At 36.3% G+C, this 21,786-nt stretch overlaps 1 protein-coding gene across 3 annotated transcripts in view; it reads left to right on the top strand.

Moving 5' to 3' along the window:
* Window positions 1-21,786, top strand: part of NEBL (nebulette) — a 245,584-nt gene that overhangs the window by 136,618 nt on the left and 87,180 nt on the right. Inside the window, exons 2-3 of one of the 3 annotated variants that reach the window (XM_066198887.1) lie at window positions 20,441-20,484; window positions 21,022-21,107. The exons of the other annotated variants lie outside the window; for them this stretch is intronic. Of the exons in view, the coding sequence (XP_066054984.1) occupies window positions 20,441-20,484; window positions 21,022-21,107 (130 nt within the window). The remainder of the gene's footprint in view (window positions 1-20,440; window positions 20,485-21,021; window positions 21,108-21,786) is intronic. 3 annotated transcript variants of the gene reach the window in all.

Raw genomic sequence — 21,786 nt, 5'->3', positions numbered from 1 at the left:
TAAAATTTAGGCAAAAGTATTCTCTTTCTTCCCCCAGTCATGAATCATGAAAATAAAGGAGATATAAGACAACAGACATAGGGGTCAAATATTTTTCTATATTTTAAGTGGAAGTGAAAAAGTGAAAATGTAACAAGAAGTTTGCCAAAGACTCCATTAACATAGTCCCTTTTGGCACTTGGTTTTGTTGCCAGTTATAATAAAAAAAAGAAGAATTTTAGTGCTTAATTGTTCAGTTCATAGCCAATATATGAGATAATACTGAAACTGTATTGAACTTCTTAAATGAAAGTTATGCTGCAATTTAAGTGCCTTTTGCTACAGAAAAAAATTGTCCTATTATAGTCTGGTTTTATATAGATAATGGATGCAATTCATTTGAAGAGGCTTTGCAATTTTGTTTTGGTATATGAAATACCATTTCATACATGCCTCTTGGCATTTTTCATGCAAATTGCTTTTTCATCAAATGCAGTTTTTGTAGTACTAGCTCTGATTTTCATAAGATTAACATTCAAAATAAATTGATGCATAAGTATTGAATTTGTGCAATTAAAATGTGCTCCAGGAAGAGAGAGGAAGTGGTTTAAGAGTCTGCTGAGATGCTTATTGTGCTTATGACTGTTGCAATGACAATAGATGCCAATGTTGACCCTCTGTTACTAATTTAATTGCTCACAGGGATATAAATTTTCCCTTTGAAAGCAATAAAGACAATGTTTTTATAGAATCAGTGGTGAACATTGAGACATCCATTGCATTTTGTCCATAATGTAAAACATTCTCTCATAAAGATAATTAAAAATTGGTTAAATTCCACATGGTAGTGACTTGGGTAATTTGTTTCTTGTGAGCTGGGATCAGAAATGGGTGCTGGGCTTTTATTTTCTGCTCAGTCAGAGGATGACTCTAAAGTCCCTGCTGGTTGGCACTCAGGCTGTTTTGTGCATAGCTGTTGTAAAATGCAAGTCATTACTTTGGGAATCATGTATAACCTGTTAGTTATTTAAATAAGTAGAATATAAGTCTCACGTGAGGTTTAAATCAGGTTGTTCAAAATTATGAAGACAATTTCTAGTGAATACCACTTAGAAACATGTATCTTTTCCTTCAAATTAGATAGGTAATTTGTATTTATCATCCCCTATTCTGTACAATTTTGATCACAGTATTTAACATTGCTCTTGTGAGGAAATTCATAAGGGTGCATGGTTTTGCCTGTGCTATGAAGTTTTTAGTACTTTGAATAACGGCAGATTTTGACCTGTGTTGAGCTCATTGCAGGACTATAGCTGTAGGTACTGCATTAAAAAAAACCTGGAAAGTATGAAAACAAAAGTCTTACGATTCCTATGAGAAAATGATATTTTGTCATTTTCTAAAGACAGAGCTAATTAGTTATGTCTTGAGTTACTCTAAAGATGCTTGGGCTATACTCTTGCTCCATAGGTGTTGATATGATTACAGTTAAGTGGTAATTAAAGGCAATTTGATCTCTGCTGATGCAAACACTTCTATATAAAAATATATATATGTAGACTATGCTCTACTGGCGCTGATGGAAATCCCTAGGGATGTGAAAACTTGTTACACAGAATTCCAAGCAGAATTAGAGCCATAAGTTCAGTTTCCTCTTTATGAATTTTTTTTTTGCAAAGTAAATACTGGAAAATGAATGGAAATAGATTGAGATTGCTGGAAAATATGAGGACCATGCCACAAGAAGTAAATTCCTCTTGTTCTTCCCCCAAGGAAAAACTCGGTAGTAATTGAAGTAGACAGAATGAATATAAATTCCTCAGCCCTGGTATTCTGTCTAGCAATGCTGTGGTCTGTGTCACTGCCAGGTCAAAATTTATTAAATGATAACAAAATAAATATAGATTAAGGCTTTTTAATTTCAGATGTAATTACAGAAATATGTATTTATGTGTTTGTGCTATATACTGTGATGCAGGAATTACTATATGAAATTTATGAGTTTTCATAGACTAAAAGTAAATATCACAGTGGTCTCTTGGCTGAAAATTCATGATTTTTTGACTGCTTTCTTTTTAATTTTAACTGCAACTCTGAATATTCTGTGTTTATAATTTATTTCAGGATAATTAGATTTTTTTTTTCCTAGTCAGCCTGGGAATTGTGGATCTGGCACAGCCTGGCTGTAGTTGCTTATGTTGTGGATGGGATATAAGAAATGCTAGGATAGATCCAGAGGTGTGGGGATGGCGTCGAGACCTTTGGAGAACCAATGTCACAGCTGGCAGGGATTGTATGTCTGAACAAAAGAGAGTGGGAAACCTAACCTTGTCTTTTCTGGGAATGGTGAAAAAATAGGTTAACTCCTAAGTTACTGATACAAACTTTCAGTCATGACTCCAGTTTCACACAGCTCTATCTGGGGCCCTGAAGCTTCTGGTGCTATGTTGCTTCAGTTTTAAGGACTCATAGTATTTTTCCCTACAGTTAGGTACATTGACAGAAGACTGAGAAAATGTAACAATTTAATTTGCACTTCCAGGTGTAGTTTCAGTACTTGGTAGAACAGCCCTCACATAAGTATTTCTTTAGTTTTATTAGTGCATGTTTACAATGTCTATCATGTCTGTTACCTGACCTTACATTTAAAGCATTTCCTATTGCTCTTGTAGAGTTTTTCAAAACTTAAAAAGCCCAGTGAAGGAAAAGAAATTATTTTGAGCTGCATCTCTACCGATCCAAACATAAACCCCCCAAAATATAATTTTTATTTGCCTTTTCGGTAGTGTTTGTGTTGGTTGCGTTTTTCTAGTCCTTTGAACTGCGAATGTAATGGAACATCTTTTGCAGTATTGACCTTTCAGTTGAGTTTGGCAGCCTTTAGTCACTTACTCAGTGTCATTTTGGCATCAGTTGGCATTTCTATGGAAAATGTCATTACCAATGGCTCTGTTCCCTTAGAGAGATGCCTAGAGGGGAATGTAAGCTTGCATTATAACTTAAATTACAGTGATCAATACAGAGTTCTGATATCAGTGTGCAGTAGTGAATATTATATATGGTCCAGATTTGTTTTTCTCAGAGAAAGCTTAAAGCATGTTCCATTATGAAGGGGAAGGACTCGACTGTTTTTTGGGCCATGTGTGCTACTTCTGTATAGCCAGTTCTGTGGAATATTAATAAACTGCACCTCCTGCTTGTGGGTGTTCCGGAACTGCTGATATGATTGTTTCTGAAATTAAGCAGCAGTTTTGATACCTGCAGCTTACAGATCTTAATTTTAAATTTTAACTTTTGTGGTATTTCTCTATTTGAGTTGGGAGAATGATTTTTATATATACTTCATGAGGGGGGAAAAGTCTGGTGTAAAATTATGAGGGAAAGAATTGGAATTGGTTTCATATGCCCCTGCTTGTATGGAAAAATGTTTTAAAAAAATGTCAGTGGAGACATGAGACTTACTCTGATGTATGTCAAGAGTATCTTTTTTTTGTCTCCTGTTTTCTTTCAAGGACACCACTGAGGTATTGAAAAGGCAGTCAGCTCACAGTCAGGTTTGTGCCATTGGGGTTTTTCTATTTGTTTTGGTTTGTTTTTTTTTCCATAGACTTTATAAAAATTTAGAAATGTAAAAGGAGAGTAAGTGATGAAAATTTTGTTTCAAATTCATTCCAGAGTAAGGACAAAAAAGGGTTCTCAAAATGGTAGGTAATAGAAGACATGCAGGTGGACTTTGTGCTCTGGAATATTCTGAATACAGCTGTAACTGAATTTAATATAGTGTTGGTCAGAAAAGATACAACTGGGGAAGAGGATGTGCAGTTCCATGTTCAAAGACTCAGATACTTTTGCTTGTCCCATGGACTTTTCTGTGATCTTGGATATCTCGTAATCTTCCTAGATAAGGGAAAGACTGTGTATGAAAGAGAAGCTGCTGTTCATATCTAAGAGGAGTTAGCATCCTATGACAAGGAAAACTATAAAAAATGTAAGCGAATTATTACACTTTCATGTTTATTTTTAGCAGAATCCAAATTATGGAAAACAATTACAGAGCTGAGTATAGAAAAGTGGTGGAGTTCAGGTTTTGATAAACATTGACATCAGCTTGTATTTAGAATATAAGCTGTTTGGGGAAAGGGAGTTTTGGCAGCTCTTAGAACCCAGGACAGTGGAGACATAATCACAGATCAGGACCACTCATCAATGCATTGGAAGCACCAAATGTATCCAGAAACACAATATTGTTTTCTTGGTTTAAATTGAGAACAAGCATGTTGTTAACGAGAGAAGGTAACTTTGGGGGTTCTTTCTGTTTATAAGTACAGTGTGATAAATGAAATGCCCCTAAATCTCAGTGTTAGTCTTTCTTATTTTATTTCCATATAGCCAGTGATTAAAAGGTTTTATCTTTCACTTTTATTATACTTATTTTACTTTATTTACTACTTTTTTATACTTATTTACTTTATTATGCTTATTTCACTTTTACCCTCTCCAAGATTTCATGTGATTTACTGAAAGATCTTGAATGAAGTCACTGTACTTGCTAAGATTTCATTTCCATTGGAAACAACAGTCATCCTAAGTAACGTGTCACTGTTGGGTATACTTGTTTGGATAGTGATGGACTCAAGTCATCATGTCTGTAACTCAGTGGGAACTGAAGACAAATACTTTATTTGTTTGTTTGAATTCATGGAAAGTAATAAAATCTGTGTAGTGTGTTCAGAACAATGATGGGCAAGTTCACTTCTAAAATCAACAATTCTATAACCTTGAATATTGTTTGCAGTTTTGGGCACCACAATATGAGAAAGACATTAGGCTATTAGAGAGTGTCCAAAGGAGGGCCACGAGGATGGTGAAGGGCCTTGAGGGGAAGCCGTGTGAGGGTGACTGGGGTCACTTAGTCTGGTCAGCCTGGAGAAGAGGAAACTGAGAGGAGACCTCATGGCAATCTACAGCTTCCTCATGGGGGGAAGAGGAGTGGTAGGCACTGATCTCTTCTCTGGGTGACCAGTGACAGAATCTGAGGGAATGCCTGAAGCTATGTCAGGGGAGGTTTAAGCTGGATGTTAGAAAAATGTTCTCCCCCCAGAGAGTGGTTGGGCACTGGAACTGCCTCTCCAGGGAAGTGGTCACAGCACGAAGCCTGGGAGAGTTCAAGAAGTGTTTGGACAATGCTGTCAGCACATGGTGTGGCCCTAGGGGCTGGTCCTGTGCAGAGCCAGGAGTTGGATTTTGGTGATCCTTTTGGGTCCCTTCCAACTCAGAATATTGTGTGAGTCTGTGAATACAGATGAAAGCAGTATATCTCTTCAGTAGTGGTGGCTGTGTACCATTTCCATGTCAAAAGTAATTGGTAGATTGTAGTTTCTCATCTTCAGTCTAGTTTTGCTAGTTACCTGATTCCATTTGCTGGTAGCTCTCCCTTCTTTCTCTGTATAGAGAGTTTCTCCACCAAGTACTTTTCAGCAGTACTTTTCAGCAGTACTTGCCAGGGAGTTCAAAGATGAACTCGGAGGCACAGGTTTTGCTTTTAGACCTGATGAAGCTGTCTGTTGCATTGTTTACCAAATAATTTCTATTCTAAATGTTTACTTTTGTCAGACTGCTATGTGGAACTTGAAATGTTCATGCCAGTTGTCATCCTGGAACGGCTCTTTGAAAGCTAAGGAAAACATATATATTACTTTGCTAATGTTTTAATAAATTGCCTATTTTATTAATAACTTAAATATTTTTTCAGCTGCATTTGTTATTGTTTTGGAAAAAGAAAAGAAATGAAGTAGGAGAGGAGGAGGATTTTTATGATGAATGAGTGTTTGTCTATTGTTCTGTGTCTAATTTGCTTTAGGAATGTAGCATGGCTATAATTTGCTACCTAACAGGTGCTCAGAATTTCCTCTACTTTTTCTGCTGGATATTGGACTTCTGCATATTGGACCAAACTGAAATATTTGAAACAGGAATAGGGAACTTCTCCCTTCTGTAACATCAATGCCTCAATAGTCTACTGCCTGCAGGTGATTCCTGTGTAAAGGAGACAGAAAACAAACTGTGGGAAACTAGAGGATTGAAGAAAGCTGAAAAAGAAGAGCATTGAAGTTAGGACTAGCTATTTTTCAGTGAAATAGAGGAAAGGACAACCTGGACAAGGAGACTGGGACTATCAATTCGTAAAGAACCATTAGTGTTTGGGGGAAGATATGACTGTTAACTTTGACAGGGCTATTTTGAGCCTGGTAAGACTGGCATACTGCGATGTGTGGCAAAGGACATGAAAGTCTGTTCTTAGTCAGCTCAGGTGACAGAGGTCTGTGTGATGGGTTTAAATGGTGCAACCTGGGTGCAGGCCATGTGAGTATCAGTACAGGAATTCCCGCTTTCTTAGCTTTTGGGAAAATAAACTAGAAAATCACAAAATAGTAGAGAAAATGTTACTGTGAATACACTGACATAAATTTGTAAGGTTAGGTAGGAAATGCCAAATTTCAGTTTGTCTTGGCATCCTCAGTAAAGACCATATGTAGGGTGATATAGTTCTAAATCACATTCAGGTGAGGTGTTTTATGTGTGATATTTTAATATTTTTAATAACCTAACTTCTGTATTTGCTCTATTGTCAATTTCCAGCTCTTGTTTTCCCACCCCATGACTGTGTATCCAGGACTGACCTTCAGTTGTAAATCTGAAACATGGTGTTCATTCCAGCTTCCAGCAAATCTTGGCTCATCTTGGCACATCAGAAGTATCTGCCATAAACATCCTGCTTGGGCCCATAATTGTTCCTCTGACTCCTTACTGGAAGGCTGCTTTTTCTTAATTCTTATTATTGATTTTGTGTCATTTTATATGAACTGATTGGAAAGATTTGACCTAGACCTTTTCAAATTCTACAGTGTGTGTAAATTTTCTGGAGAAATATATTTTCTTTTTACAGTGCTTTTGTGCAGAGGTTTTCCTTTGGTTCTAAAAATAGAACTCTTATCTGAGGAGTGACAAGTTGTGATTTCCAGATCGAATGCATCTGTTTTTTGTGTACTTACGATCATTTGTAGATTTAATTTGAAAATGGATGTTCACTGCTTCATATCTTTCTTAGTAGTGTTGGCTCTGTTTTATGATGTAGCAAAGTATGAATTTAGTTGAGCTTCACAGAGTGTGTTTTTTATAAAGTAGCCTGCTCTAGTCGTGGCCCTATACATTCATTGTAGAAGTTGTCTTACTGTATGCCAGCATCTATTTGGTAGGGTCAATCTGACAAAGACCATTGACCAGAAAACCATAGAATTAAACTACCCTGGTTGGCTTTGCACTGGAGAATATTTGGTATATAAAGAAATTGTAAGGCTTGAAGTCTAAACTCTTACATGCCCAGAGGGATTGTGCTGCAACACAGTTTTAAGGACACTTGCACATGTGGCACCTATGGAAGGAGGATAGCAGCAAGAGAAGAATGAGGATGATGCAGGAACCAACATGAGGATAGACTGTGGGAGCACTGGGACAGTATTTTGCAGTTTTCACTGTGGTTGTCTTCATCTTGGTAGTTTTGTGAGAGCAGACCATTCTTCCCCTTCACCCTCTTCATCTCCTTGCCACAGAAGCCCCACACTGGTGCAGGCAGCATGCTGCTGATGTCCCTGTTGTGATGTGTCAGACCAGCTCTGTTTTGCAGAGTGTCATGGGATAGATAGACTGTGTTTTCTGTGTAGGTGCTCTTATCAAAACTATCTCTGATGATTGTGTGGAGCTGCAGTAATGTCTGAGAATGGGCTGGTACAGCATAGCCATCAGCTATGGTCAGACTAAGTAGGGAAGTGTGACTCTTGGGTTCGTTTGTTCTGGCTAGGAGGAACTTAGCGTAGTTTTGTGTATCCGGAGAGTGGAGGCAGTATGGGAGGGCAGAGGCAGAGCAGGCATGACAGTCTGATATCTTAAACTGCGTTCATACCACGTCCTGTGCAAAGCACACACTGTGGCAGCAGTCCTCAGTAAATGAAATCTGGCTGTAGGATTTAAGTAAAAAACATTTTTAACTGCACCATACAAATACAAGAGCATGTTATCGAAAATATCCAACAGTGTCTTATTTTCACAAATGTGTTCAGCTTTAGATTTTGGAAGAATGAATGTTCTGTGCTGCCAGCTTTTTCTTCTGTTTGTTTCTTCCATAAAATTGAAATGATAGTGGGGACTTTGTGCAGCCAAGCACCGCTGGTGAATAGATGTCGGAAAAAAGAATGAGAAGCCACGGTGGTATGGAAGAAATCATGTGGCTACAGCTATCTGTAGGAAAAATAAACATCCTTTTTCCCACTTCCCCACAGAAATGTTTTTGTATCTGGAAAAAATATGGAGCTAAGGCGATAGAGTACTGAAAGGAATTAACGTCTATACACAAAATACATTGCCTTATGTGAACACATCATTTAACAAGTTATTTCACCTGAGAGGAAAAGTCGGTCATTGCAGTTGAATTTGGGAATTAAGAAAAAAACAGTGGAAGGGAATATAACAATATGGTCAAAAATTTAGTTACATTTCTTGTAATATTGTGTCTGAAATTATTGACAAACGTGTAAGGCTGACCTGAGGACTGCCCCTGGTTATGAAATATTTTGTTTTCTAGGTTTTTGTATCTGTGCATTCTTTCTTTTAATGCATTATTTTGTTTGCCACTCACAGTCATTATTGTCTTAAAATATATTTAGTTTGTATTTTTCCAATTGAGTTTAGGAGTAGAGATGCAAAGAAAATTTTTCAAAATCACAAGCTGAGGCATGGAGGGCATGAGATTTAAGCTTACCATATGAAAGACTTATCCAGAAGAGAAAGATGTGCTTTAAAAATGTGCATAGCTGTAGCTCTTGCCAGCTTCAGAGTCAACAATAACAAGAGTTTGTCTCTCCAAGTGGAGCATTTTTTCCAATAGCATAGCATTCTGAATGAATTTTAAATGAAAGACTAAGCAGAACTCATTAATATACACTGAGAAGGAAAGAACTTTACTAATGTCAATTCTCACTCCATTTTTTTCTCGATTCCAAACACAGTCCATCATTCTGAACTGGAACATGCAATATGCAACTATATTACACTGGACTGCCCAGCAAAATGCACATCAAATTCTCTGTGGTTGATATGTTTTGAACAAAATCTTATTTTTTAAAAAATACAAAATATTTTGTTTTCTATTTATTAAATGATATACCAGGACATCTAGGTGTCCTGAAACCAGGTGATGGGAAACTAAGAAACCATGTGGAAAAACACGGGAATGTCTGATTAAAACCAGGACATCCGTTGTCTTTGATTTTTCCAGTGAGTGACATAGAAGAGATTTCTGCATCTTTTTGAATCTTAAATACTGACAGACAATATTTGGCATTATTTGACTCAAACGATGGTTTTTCTTTCATAATGAGCAAAGGTGTGAAAACCTTTTGTCACCTTCTGTTTGAAGATTTGAATAAAGACAAATAATGCATATTTCAGTATATACTAGGTTGTAGAGAAAAAAATTCCATTCCAAATTATTTGTTCCCATTGATAGAGAATATAGGAATAGATTTTTTCCATACCGATGAGTAAATTAGTTTTTTTGGCAGACTACAATCTGCAATTCAGAGTGCAATACACTAAACTGTACTGTGGATAGCACATCGTGTAAAAGAAGGGAACATGGATTTCAGCACTAGACCAAAATTTGCTTAATGATCTGATATTCTATTTATACCAAATTGATTTTAAAGTTCTGCTAACTTTAGCCTGTTTCCCAGGCTCTTCTCAGCTCCAACCAAACCCATTTTTAACTCTGGAATACCTATTATGATTGCATTGGTGATCAATACACACAAGCCATTATATCTCTGAGTGAGTTGTGTCAGGGCTTGCATGAAAGAATAAAGAGGATTGTTTTTTTTTTTCATAAATGAGATTATTTTGTTATGAATTAATGAAAGCAGTAGCTTCAATTCAGCATAATCTGTACAAGAAGTCAGGTAATGTTAAACTGCATTAAAAATATGTGCTAAACTGTAATTTTAGCAATATTTTTGCATTGTACAAGTAAATATTCCTGCTTTTGACTAAAATACAGATCTTGAAAAAAAGAGAGCAACTAGGCTATTGTTTCTTCAAACATAATAATAATGCAGATGCCAATTATGCTGTTTTACATTGCTTGGGAATAGTTATTTAGTGAGTGCTGAGACCCTGTAATATTTCTACTGTTTATGGGTTCTGCCATTTTCCCACATGAGAATTGTGTATGGCAGAGAATTTCTCATGTATTTGCTGTTAAAGGCAATTCTGGTTTGGTAGAACTGGACCCTTAGGGATTAGTTGTGTTGTCCTTATTGATGGAAAGATAATGACTGCCTACACTGGAAGAAAATTGTTGGTGGTGGTTTTTTATAAAACATAGAGCATGTTTGTTTTTAAACACTCTTTTGTTTTGTGTCTAGAATACAAGGAATGACTAGTGAATAAAAGTATATCATTAATCTGACTCGTCAGGAAAATGAATTACAATTTAATGGACAGAAAATCCATGAGGAATGTCCATACTCCTCCGTTGTTTGAAAACCATTTTACACCAGATGTAACGATGGAAGTTCATCGCTTTTCAAATGAAAGCAAAGTAGTAAAGACTGATAGACTTTTATGTAACAAAAGTGATTAAGTTGGACAATATACAAGTTTACCTATATTTCTACATATGAGCAAAATCTATCTGCCTGCCTAACTTGTATCTGTACATCTATTAAGTTAAGCTGGAATAAAGATAACAATTTTGCAGTTAAGATGCAGATAGAAACAGGCCTTCAAAGAAAACTCCAATTGAAGTTGATGAAGTTTATATTTCGTTTGTCTCAAGATGAGACAGAATGTATCATTCAGGGTCATTATATGTGAGTACAGACCTAAAATACTTAGGTGTTTTTTCTGGTTTACTTATGTTTTCATGTTTAAGGAATTTTAAAAACTTTCTAAGAATAAGGAGTTCTATCCTTGAAGTGACTCTAAGCTTTTAAAAGTTGACTCCCAGAAATTGGAGTGTCAGTTCTCTAGACTTGGTCTGGACAAAATGGTTTATAATAATATTATTTATTATAATAATTATTAATATTTATTAATAATTATTTATTCTCTGTTTTAAGATCTTTAACAGTTTCATGTCTGGCAATTTCTTGTCCTTTTTGAAAGTGACTAACAACAATGTAAAACTTTATTTTCAAAAACAAAAACTTGTATTTTGAAAAAAAATTATAAGAGTTCATGAACATTTAGCAGACACTTTTCATATTTTAATCTCATCATTAGACTTTAAATGCTGTTAGTCGAATATATCAGATCTCCATCTGCCTCAATATCATGATGATATTACCAAATAATGTTGGGAAAATCTGCTGGGTCCGGCCCACCAGTCCATCATTGTAAAAGTTCTCATATTGGACTGATGGGTATTTTGCTGAAGTTGTACCCCGGTGTAAACAAGAACGGAGGGTTTCTGGGCCGGAGAAGGGTCTCCTGTGGTTATTACTCACTGTGGGCTGGCTGTCTCTGTTCTGTCTGCTGCTTCAGAAGCTGTTTGTATGTTTAATGATGGTGAAACAACGAGATTAAACTCATTTTTAGCTTACAACCAACATGAGATTGGCATGACTTGTGCCCTGATACTAATTTTTTACCTCAGCTTGATTTTTAGCTGCAGAAATTTCTGACATCTTAAAAAATCCCTGTGGGCAGCATTAGTCAAGTACTGTGCACTGCTGGATGTTAATATCCTAGGATTTAAATATAAGCTTGCAAAAGCTGAGTCTGACATATTTTGAATGTCTACATGGACCATATTATAGCTGCATCTTCCTCTTGCAAAGAGATGGTTTAAAATTGTTGGAAGTAAGTGAAATGTGTAGTTACTTCTGGGGCTGTAGAATAGCGTCCCTGTATGTAAGATTAGGCACTTCCCGCCCCCGGGGTTTGCAGTTTTGTATTACAGATTATCATTATTGCGTACACTTTTCTGATGAGATTGAGAAATTTCTTTAGCTGTAGTCTAAAGCTGCCAAAATACATTTACCACGGACCTTAAGGCAAATATAATTCTTCCAGAGGCAGCCTCAGGCTTTGGAGGTTTTTGTGCTGAAAGCAGGCTTAGACTTCCCATGAGATCCTCAGAGAGATAAAAAGACTAAAAGCTCTTCAAAGCTGGGCCTTAGGCCCTGACATAATTTAATTCTCTGGCGATGGTTTTTGTATGTAAAAAAATGAATAAATATTTACAAAAATGCAATTTAAATAGAAACGTACCCAACTAGACTTGAAAATAACTTTTTAATATCACCTTCTTTTGTTGAATTCTTTTGAATTCAACATAAAAATGTCTTCATATAACTTTAATTTAGACATCAGATGACCAGGAAAGGACATGGTATTTTCTCTTCTCTTTCTATATGCAAAATTTCAGCAAGGTTATCTTGCTTTTTTCCTGCTGAATAGTTACTGCTGATAACTGAACAGACATTTAAATTAATTTGCATAACAAGTAACTGCACTATTATTCTAACTCTATTCTGCACATTAACCCAACTGCTTACTAGTTGTAATTTAGTTTAAGGTCCTAAATTAAAGAACTGCTCTATGTTCTGATTTCCTCCCATGTTTTCATTTGTTAATTTTTAGGCTATATTAACACTAAAATTTATTTAACAGATAGCAAGAAATATCCTCCACTCTTCAACACTGTGAGTAAAGTATTATAAGTTAAGAGTTAATTTATGCTGGAAATGACTTAAGAGAAATACCACTGAAAAAGAGCCAGGAAAAATCCTGTTGAGAAGCTCTATGGTATCAGCATTAAAATTGTCGGGCTGGGAGTCAAGAAATCTTGATTGATTGCAGGCTTCCTTTCTTACTGTGGAGATGCTGCTTTGCTTCATGGCTCCCTCTTCTCCACCTTGTAAATCAGAATGATGGAATCATCATGTATCTTCAGGTATATAGTAAGGAGCAGCCCACTCCAGTAGCTATTTATCCTCTTCACAAAATTCCAGATGTTCAAAGGAGACTTAAGACAGTTTGTTCCCCAAATCAAATCTGTTGCACCTCTCAAACCTCTGTTCTTACCATGATTGTCAATTGGCCCTGAATCAGCAGCATGATCAGGAGCAGGTTTTTTGGTCAGGCTTACTTTATCCATGGCTGTTCTTACTTAAGCCTGACTCCAGCCTAGTCCTCAAATGCCTGAGGATAGGGAGAGAACTTGGCTTGCCTTGTGTCTGTATATTCAATCAAAAGCTTTATCCCTCTATTTATAAAATTCTTTAAATCTTATCCACAGGAAGCTGTATGAGTTAAAAGTATTTATTGCTCTTTAATGTTATTAACAGCAACAAGTGATCAGATCCAAAGATGGTATTTCTGGATAATTTGTAGTGTACAAAACATTGCTATTTCATTTCTTTTGCCTTTCTCCTCTCAGGAGGTGCTTAGCGTGGGGTTTCACATAGTACAGGTATTAGCCTTCTTTGATTTGAGGAATTGTAGTTCAGCGTGCTTTTTTAAGTGGTAACTTAGATATACTGTGTTATATGAAGAGCAACTTGGGGTTATTTTTTCATTATTTATTTATAGGAACTATTTTTCCTACAGTAGAATATGAGAACTGACATTTTAATAAGTGTTATGAATGTTCTTAATAGATTGAGATGTGTGTTCACCTAGAAGTATCTGTGTTAAGATAACTCCCAAGTTTAAATTCCACTGTTGTCATTGGAATTGCTTGGTTCAAGAGTAACCAGGTCACAGTAGTGACTAAAAAGCAGCTGAAGCAAGAAATTCCAGATTTATGTCCACTACTGGTTTGAAGAAAACAGTTCAGACTTAGAAGTAAGATAATGCTCTAATGTGGAAGTAAATTAAGTAATTGATAAAACATAATTGCTTTATGTAATTTTTCTTGGGTTTTTTGGTTGTGAATGATGGAGCAAAATTAAGGCAATTTAAAAATAAGACATTCTTCTGCTAAAATCTTCACTGTTTATTTGGAAAGCGCTAGATCAGTTTTTATCTGATTCATGCAAAAGAGATTTCCCTGGGGGTAAAAAAAAAATTAACCTGAAATTTTGCAGCTAAACTATGGACCATGACTAAAGTAAAAGATAAGTTTGATGTAACTTGTTTTAAAAGACTAAAAAAGGAGATAATAAATACTTTTAATCTGTTCAGATATTTAATTAAATCCTTTAAAATGATGATCTGCATTTCTTTGAATATAAAAGTATGTTACTAAATGCAAGTTGACATTTCTAAATTAGGTACTTGCCACTTCATCAGTGATATGAGCAGAAAAGTATTTTTCAGGGAATGATGGAAGATGTTTTTATCATCTTGTCACTGTTGTCATGGAAACTTGTGTATATCATTGTTAAACAGACTGTACATAAGGATCTAACAGTCCTGTGACTTACTATTGCCAGCTATTGTATTTTTAGTGTATTTTCTTCAACACTGCAGTCAATGCTTAGGAACTTTAAGTTGCTTTCCTCAATTACAACCATGAACACAATCACAGGATTAGGCTGTCCAGAGACCCCATAGTACCGGATTCTCTGTTAAAAGGTTCTTTTCAATACAGGGTTATTAACAGTTTGATTTCCTAATCCATTGTAGCCTATTATAAGCCCTTAAAATTAATATTCACTCTATTCAAGCAGACTTATTTTGACAGCAGCTTCTTTGGGAAGAATGAGCTATCCATCAGTCTTTATAAACTCTCCGTCTTGAAAACTATGAATATTTTCTGAATGTGAATTTTATATATTATGTGCTTTGTTTTTGAATACAGTGCTAAATTCATTCTACAGCTCTTGTGTATCATTGTCTTAACCTATCACACATGGAACAGTAGGCTGAAAGAGAAGCTTGACTGTGACAATCCAGATTTAAGTGCTCCTGGATACAAAGTATGTGTAACTTGTTTTCTTGTTGAATTTTATGATGGGCACAATTCACAAAGTAGAAAAAAAAGGTAAATAGGTTTTTTTTTTTTTCCTCCAAATGAGATTTAATAATAGGTAATTTAGAGCACAATGGAAGTGTTGTATGTTTTGCATGAGTAAAGGTTTATTTTTGTCTTTTAGTGCCTGGAGGTAGTTCCAAATATCTTTTTCATTGGTTATTTATGACTTGAAATTACTTTTCTTCCTAGAAAACCAAAGTTACTTAAATGCATTTTTCATCATTGAACAAGTGACTTCCATTACTTCAAAAGTATTCATTGCATTTCTTTTCTCATCCTGGACTGTTTGGTTTCATCTTTTGGGGACTTTTCTGAAGACTCTACTGAAATTTTAGGGCTAATTTTTTAAATAACTGTCAATGAAGAACGTAGGTTTTGTGCTAGAGTTAGCTGTCTGTAGCAATTTCATGCAAATTTAACTTACCTGAGAATCAAAGTAAGATGAAGTATTCCAGAAGAGTAAAGTTTTAAAGGTTTTTTTTTTTTTTTAATATGTGTGTTACTTAGGGTGTTGGGCATTGTTCTGTTCAGAGAGTTACAGTTGCAGGACTACTAAATTACAAGTACAGAAATATGAAGAAGAAAAACACTCAGATACAAGTGAAATAAACCATGGTGGCTTTAGTTTCTAGAAAAATGCATTCATTAAATGAGGGTTATAGGTTGAAAATTAAATTTATAGGAAATGTGCAATTTTCTCTTCCTGCTCCAGGAGATTCTGTCAGTGCAGGCAGTTGAATTCAATGTAATGCCACAAGAAAAATTCCTGGCAAGAAAACATCCCCAATCTCTGTGGCTAAAAACTGAGGATCTGTATTTAAGATAAATGCGTATTTTCTATTATTTCAGATTACAGTAAACTGTATGTGAATATGTAGTCACAGGAAGAGATATACTTAGCTTTTTAGGATTTAGTAAGGCAAAATGGAACTTGTTTATTACTGTCTTCATACCTTTCACCTGCAATCATTAATGATTTTAGCTGGGAGGTATAGAAAAATAAAAAATCCAAACTTTATATATTCCTGTCTCTTTCTTTCAAAGGATTTAGTTTTGGATAAAATGAACATTTTGTGAACAGAGAATCTGATCTTTTATCCAAACTTTCCTGCATTAAGAGAAAAGCTGTAACTCCCTCTTCTGCTGAATGCGATTTTGCTATTATGGATACCTCACACGGTAACCCAGTCAGCTGATAATTTTGTTTTCTCGCCATCTTCTGTAGAACAGCCTTAGGAAATCTGAGCCACAAGTTGCAGAGTAGAGGGAAAGCTTGGATGTGTATTGCATCCCACTGGCTATGGGGCACCAGCTGCGGGGCTCGGCCGTTCAGCACACGGGAGCATTGGGGCTCCTATTTTGTAGGAAAATATATCCTGACTACTCATTGTTGTAATGTACTAGTAAGAGTTGGGAGTGCTGAAGAGCTAATCTGCTGTGCCCCACAGCTGTTAGCTCTGGGGACCTGCCACACCTAAGTGAACACTTGGGTAAGGGGACAAGAAAGGGAAATGCCACAGCAGTCAAGTGGAGTGGGTTAAACAGCTGCAGTGCAGTCAAATGTGGCATCTCAGCTCCTGATCCATCAGCTTGCAAAAGGAGCTGTAGGAGGGATAGATTTTCAGGCTTCTGAAAATCTTAAACTGAAAATATTGGTGGGGTGGAAATATCAGATTCCTTCATTGTTGAGGATTTAGTTTCTTGACAAATGAAACAACTAGGAAAATATATATGTAGAACTGTATATCCCACCTCGAAAGTGCTGTTTTGAGACTTAAAAAGTGTTGTGTAAACATAGTAGACAATTACAAATATTAGCAGAAAAATGAAGTGGAGATTTTGGGGTTATTTTAATGGCTTATTTTGGGTTATTTAGATGTATTGTTCCTCATCACAGGTTAGGCTACATCCATGTGGCATAATCGTGTGCCCTGACAAATACTCTCCCTTCTGAATGAGGTCATTTCTCAGGATAATGAGTTTGTGGGAAAGAGTTTATTAACTCAGGTTACACGGCTTCTGGTATCTAGATTAGATTGGGTATTATTATGTGAAACTAGTTGTGTACCATAGAGACATCTGAGATGCTTTGACATCAAAATCCAGTTAGGCTAGACAGTGTCTGAGAGTGTGAATTTACAAAAAAAGTCTATGTTTCTGTATCTATTAAGCATTGAAAAAACATTAGGTTTTCTGCGATTCAGAAGTCAGAATTCTAGCATCTCATTTGTGTTTGTCCTTAAAAATATCATTGCCACTCTCTGCTTTACCAAAACATTAAATAAAAGAGCTTTCGTTGAATGAAAATCCTAGCTTAGAGCCATGAGGTATTTGCAGGTTTTGAAGCACTGATGATGAGTGCAGTGTGAATGATCTGGCAAATACAAACTCATGGGTAAGTTTTTTCTCCAAACAGAGTCATCTCTTGAATTTCTCTAGTTAATGTGAATTGGTATTTCATGTTCAGGGAGGTTAAAACTGGCAGACTGGCATTCCTTGCATTTTTCTGTTTGTGACTGTGGTGCTGATAGCCTAACTATGAACTTCCTTATGCAGGGCTGCTAGGAACTGCCAGTCTGAGTATTTCTAGAAATGAGAAGTGCTTGAGTCTCAGCACTTAAAAATGCCTTGTATGCTTTTTGAAAAGACGCCACCATCTGTGTTGTGTTGAATTAATTGTAGTTATTTCAGTCATATCTCTGTGTGTTCAGTAAGAACAGAAAATAACATTTTAATTTCAGGGATGTCTATGGGTTGATTTTTAACTAATTGGAAACAGGGATAGCTAAAGCACTACCTTTACCTCTGTTTTTGTTAGGTTTTCAGTTCAGAATTGAAAGGAGTATATTCATAATGTATATACATCTCAGTACAGTGGTGTGCAGATTTCCAGCTGAAGTACTTTGGTCCTTAATTTGCAGCCTATGTTCAAGTATCCCATGAGAAACTCTACATTATATAAGTTTGAGATTGTGAGGTTTCTGGTATCTTTACCAGGACAAACACGGGTTCTGCTGTTCTGTGAAGAGGTAGGCTAGTTCTTTCAGCCCAGCAATACATATAGATACTGCATACACCAGAAGGCTTTTATGGATTATGCCAAAGAAGTCCAGAGGTATTGTTCCTTCAGGGACGAAACTGAGAATCACTGCTAAGTTGTTGTGTGTATCAGGGCCAAAAAAAGATGAAGCCTTTTAACTTTCTGGGCTAACAATTCCCAAATACATTTCTTGAAAGACTGATAAAGGGACTAGGAAATGGTGGGGCTCTGGCCTTATGTGGACTCAGCTGTGTGTGATCAAAGTGGGAAATCTGCCCAGCTGTGCTTCTGAACTATTCACACTCTGGGCCGACTCACACTCGAGGGGATTTGGGCTCATTTATGCCCCACGTTTCTTCGTCTTCTGCCTCCTCAGCAGATGTGTTTGCATCAGGTACTTGAGTAATGTTCCGTGACAAAAAATAGTACACTGACACACGGAATGATGGCTCTAAGTGTTGGGACACAGAAATGTCTCCTTTCATAGCATGAGAGGAAGTTGTGTATTGCAGGTACAGTGCTTCTGTAAGCACTATAGGCTAAATTTGTGCCTGAACTAAGATGTGAAATGTCCTTGCCGGTGTGTGGAAGTAGAAATATGAAGCTAGGCAGCATTTTCTTGCAAAATTTTAATTAGTTCATGTTGGGAACTTCCCTGAAGAACCCATCTGTACACATTTTAAGAATAAAGCAAAAAGAGATTCTAATTTTGCCATGCCCTGTGTGCACATAAATATTGTGGATACACAGCTTAGCACTCCATTACAATGTTTTCTGAAAATCCTGTGCAATTGGATTTTGCTTAATCTGTGCTGTTTCATGTCAGAACAAAAGATTATGGATTATTCCATTATGTAGAGTGGAAAATGATTCAGAAGTGTCAATTTGAAGGTTTTGGTAAAATTGCAGGTTTTGTAGGTGAAAAGTAAACACTAGTACAACATAGTTCATAATTGTTTTGGGGATGCAAAAGCGCTCAGTATTTTAGCTAGGTCTTTATTCAGATTAGATTTTGTATTTTATAGTAATTTAAAAAATATTGGAAATGTACATACACATTTGCAATGTCAAACGTTCCTGCTGACTCTAGATTATTTATTGCCTCCTAGAGAAGTAGCTAAATCTTCTTTCCCATGCCTGTGAGTGTTCAAGGCCAGGTTGGACGGGGCCCTGAGCAGTCTGATCTAGTGGGTGGCCCCTTTGCCCATGGCAGCGGGGCTGGAACTGGATTATCTTTAGAGTCCCTTCCCACCCAAGCCTTTCTATGATTCTTCTTGACTTGCAGGCTGCTAATAGAAACATAATGCACTTCTAAACCATGCAACTCTTACGTGGTCCTAACAAATTCTTCCCTGAGTTACATCTGGATATATTGAATTTGCAGGCTTGCTTTATGGCAGTGAGTGTTTTCTGATGGTATTCAGTGTTTTGAGGAGGGTGTAAAAAAGTGAGACAGGTTTCTGTGTCATATAGTATCTTGCTGCATCTGTTATGTGAAAAGTGGAATTTTGAATAACTTGTGTATGGTTAGTTGCTGCTGTGATTTTTTCCCTTACTCTGTTTGTGCATAGTATTGTATTTTTCTTTAATAAGATGAATTATAGCAGCTGTCTTTTAATCCTTGTATTATGGAAGTTACATGGAGCACAGGGTATTTGAATGTTCAGTTATGCCTGACCCAGATCATGCAAAAATGAGAAAAAAAAAATGAATTGTATCAGAACTGTTACAGATAGCAGAGTAAAATAGAATGGAATGGAGTGAACAGTTCAGTTGGAAGGGGCTTCCAGTGACTGTGTAGTCCAGCTGCCTGATCATGGCTGACCAAAAGTGGTCTTGCAGATTTTGATTATGCAGAAGCCACTGCAGGAAAATCAGAATTAATATATAAGTTTTGGTCTGTCCAGTTGCTGAAACCCCACCAGATGTAGTGTTAAAAGCATGTTAAAAACCCAAACACCCCCCTTTTGCCCCAAAACACAAATAGCTTTGGTGTCGTAATTTTGACCATATTTGCTTTCCAGGGCAAAAAAACCCAAAAGATTTCCCTATGTTCAGTAAGCTTTGCAGATACTAATAACTTTTCTGTATGGTCTTAAATATCTTTCAATGCCTCCAATATAAAAAAATTATTAATTGTAGGAAGGAAAAGGAAATTAACTGCACTGAAAGAATGTAGTATTTGCAATATTATCACAAAAATTCCAAAGTGAAGCCTTGGTGCTGCATTTCTGCCACACTTTTGTAGATACTCACTCTCCTTACCGTGTGGTCCTTAAGATCATGCATGAGTCTGTTGTTTAGGAATATATTTGCTGTAGCCATATTCTTCAAAAAAAACCTGTTACTTTGAATACTCACAAGACTAAACCATTTGTTTCCACCAGGATGAAGCATCCTGAACTCCAAAAGCAGTCAGCATATATCACAGGTAATTCTCACCTATGCAAACTAGACTTCCAGGTTCAAATTGGGACTTCAGCAATGCTGAAGGTTCAAACCTGAACTTATGCAGCTTATATTTGAGAGTGGAATGGAAAGTCTTGAAGCTTTGCGTGCTATTAATGTATAAAGAGATGTATCTCTCTGTTGGTTTAGGCTGAAAGCAGTTCTTTCCTTTGTTCTCAATACTTAATTTTTCAAAATTTTAGACCTTAACTAAATCAAATGCTGCATTTTTTCTCAGCTTTGAAATGTTTCTTTTTCTAAGGAAATCTTTGTTTTTAAGTAAACTTTAAGGGCATTATGTTTGGGAACAAGTCCTTAAAATTCTTTAAGGACTTGTTTTTAAAAGCATGCATTCCTTGTATCTTTGCCTGATTGCAAAGCTGTGTAGATGAAGTTCGAAATCATGACCTCTACAAAATGAGAAATATACAAGCTACAGTTTAGAAACAAAAATGATATTAAAATGCTGGTTTCTCCAATTGTAATACCTTCTTGTAATACCTTCTTGCTTGTTTTACAGAAGTAAACATTGACACTGCACTCATGAACACAAGGATATCTTTCAGTTCCATTGCAGCTGGAGTCAGTGACTTCATACTGAAAAAGGTTGGTTTTTACACTACAGTCCATGCCAGTTTGTAACAGTGAAGGAACATACATGTTTGTGTGAGTAGATAGCCATGTATACTTGTAATACAGACTTGTCTGTATCTATGTATGCACAGGTTTAACCTGCAGCTGACATGATTATGGAAAGCATTTAAGGAATTCTATAAGCTTTGTGGAAAAGAAGTAATTCTGAAAAAATATACTAGCAGTTACATCTACTGGAAAATGAGAATAGTGTGCTTTTTTAAACAAGAAGCATTATTATTGGGACAGTAAAATAAAGTTTTGTGATAGCTGATTTTGGAGTCACTGATGCCTTGAATCTTACAATTGGGCAGTTTTCCCATAAAGTTAGAGTCAATGTTCCCCTTTTAATCCTGAAATTTTACTAAATTACTTATGCCACAAATTGACTGCATCACAGTATTTTAATTGTGTTCATAGTGATTTTAAAAACAGTTGCTGGGGATAGGTCATTTAATTATATTTTATCAGTAAGAAAGCATTAGCTCTGCTGTGAGTGATAGCCAGCAAGGCCATCTGCAATGCCTTTCAGTTCACTCACTCTGAATTGTTCAGATAAAGACTGTCAAGTGCTGCCTAAATAAGGAAGGAGCCGTGGTAGGGTTAAGTGCAGTGGAGGACACAAATGGAGCATTGATTCCAGGCATGCTGG

This window comes from Chamaea fasciata, unplaced genomic scaffold (assembly GCF_029207755.1).
Source record: "Chamaea fasciata isolate MVZ Bird 193981 ecotype frontalis unplaced genomic scaffold, bChaFas1.0.hap1 SCAF_1, whole genome shotgun sequence".
In the NCBI taxonomy this organism is placed as follows: Eukaryota; Metazoa; Chordata; class Aves; order Passeriformes; family Sylviidae; genus Chamaea; species Chamaea fasciata.
The sequence above is the reverse complement of the archived record's forward strand: the minus strand, read 5'-3'. Positions and strand labels throughout refer to the sequence as shown.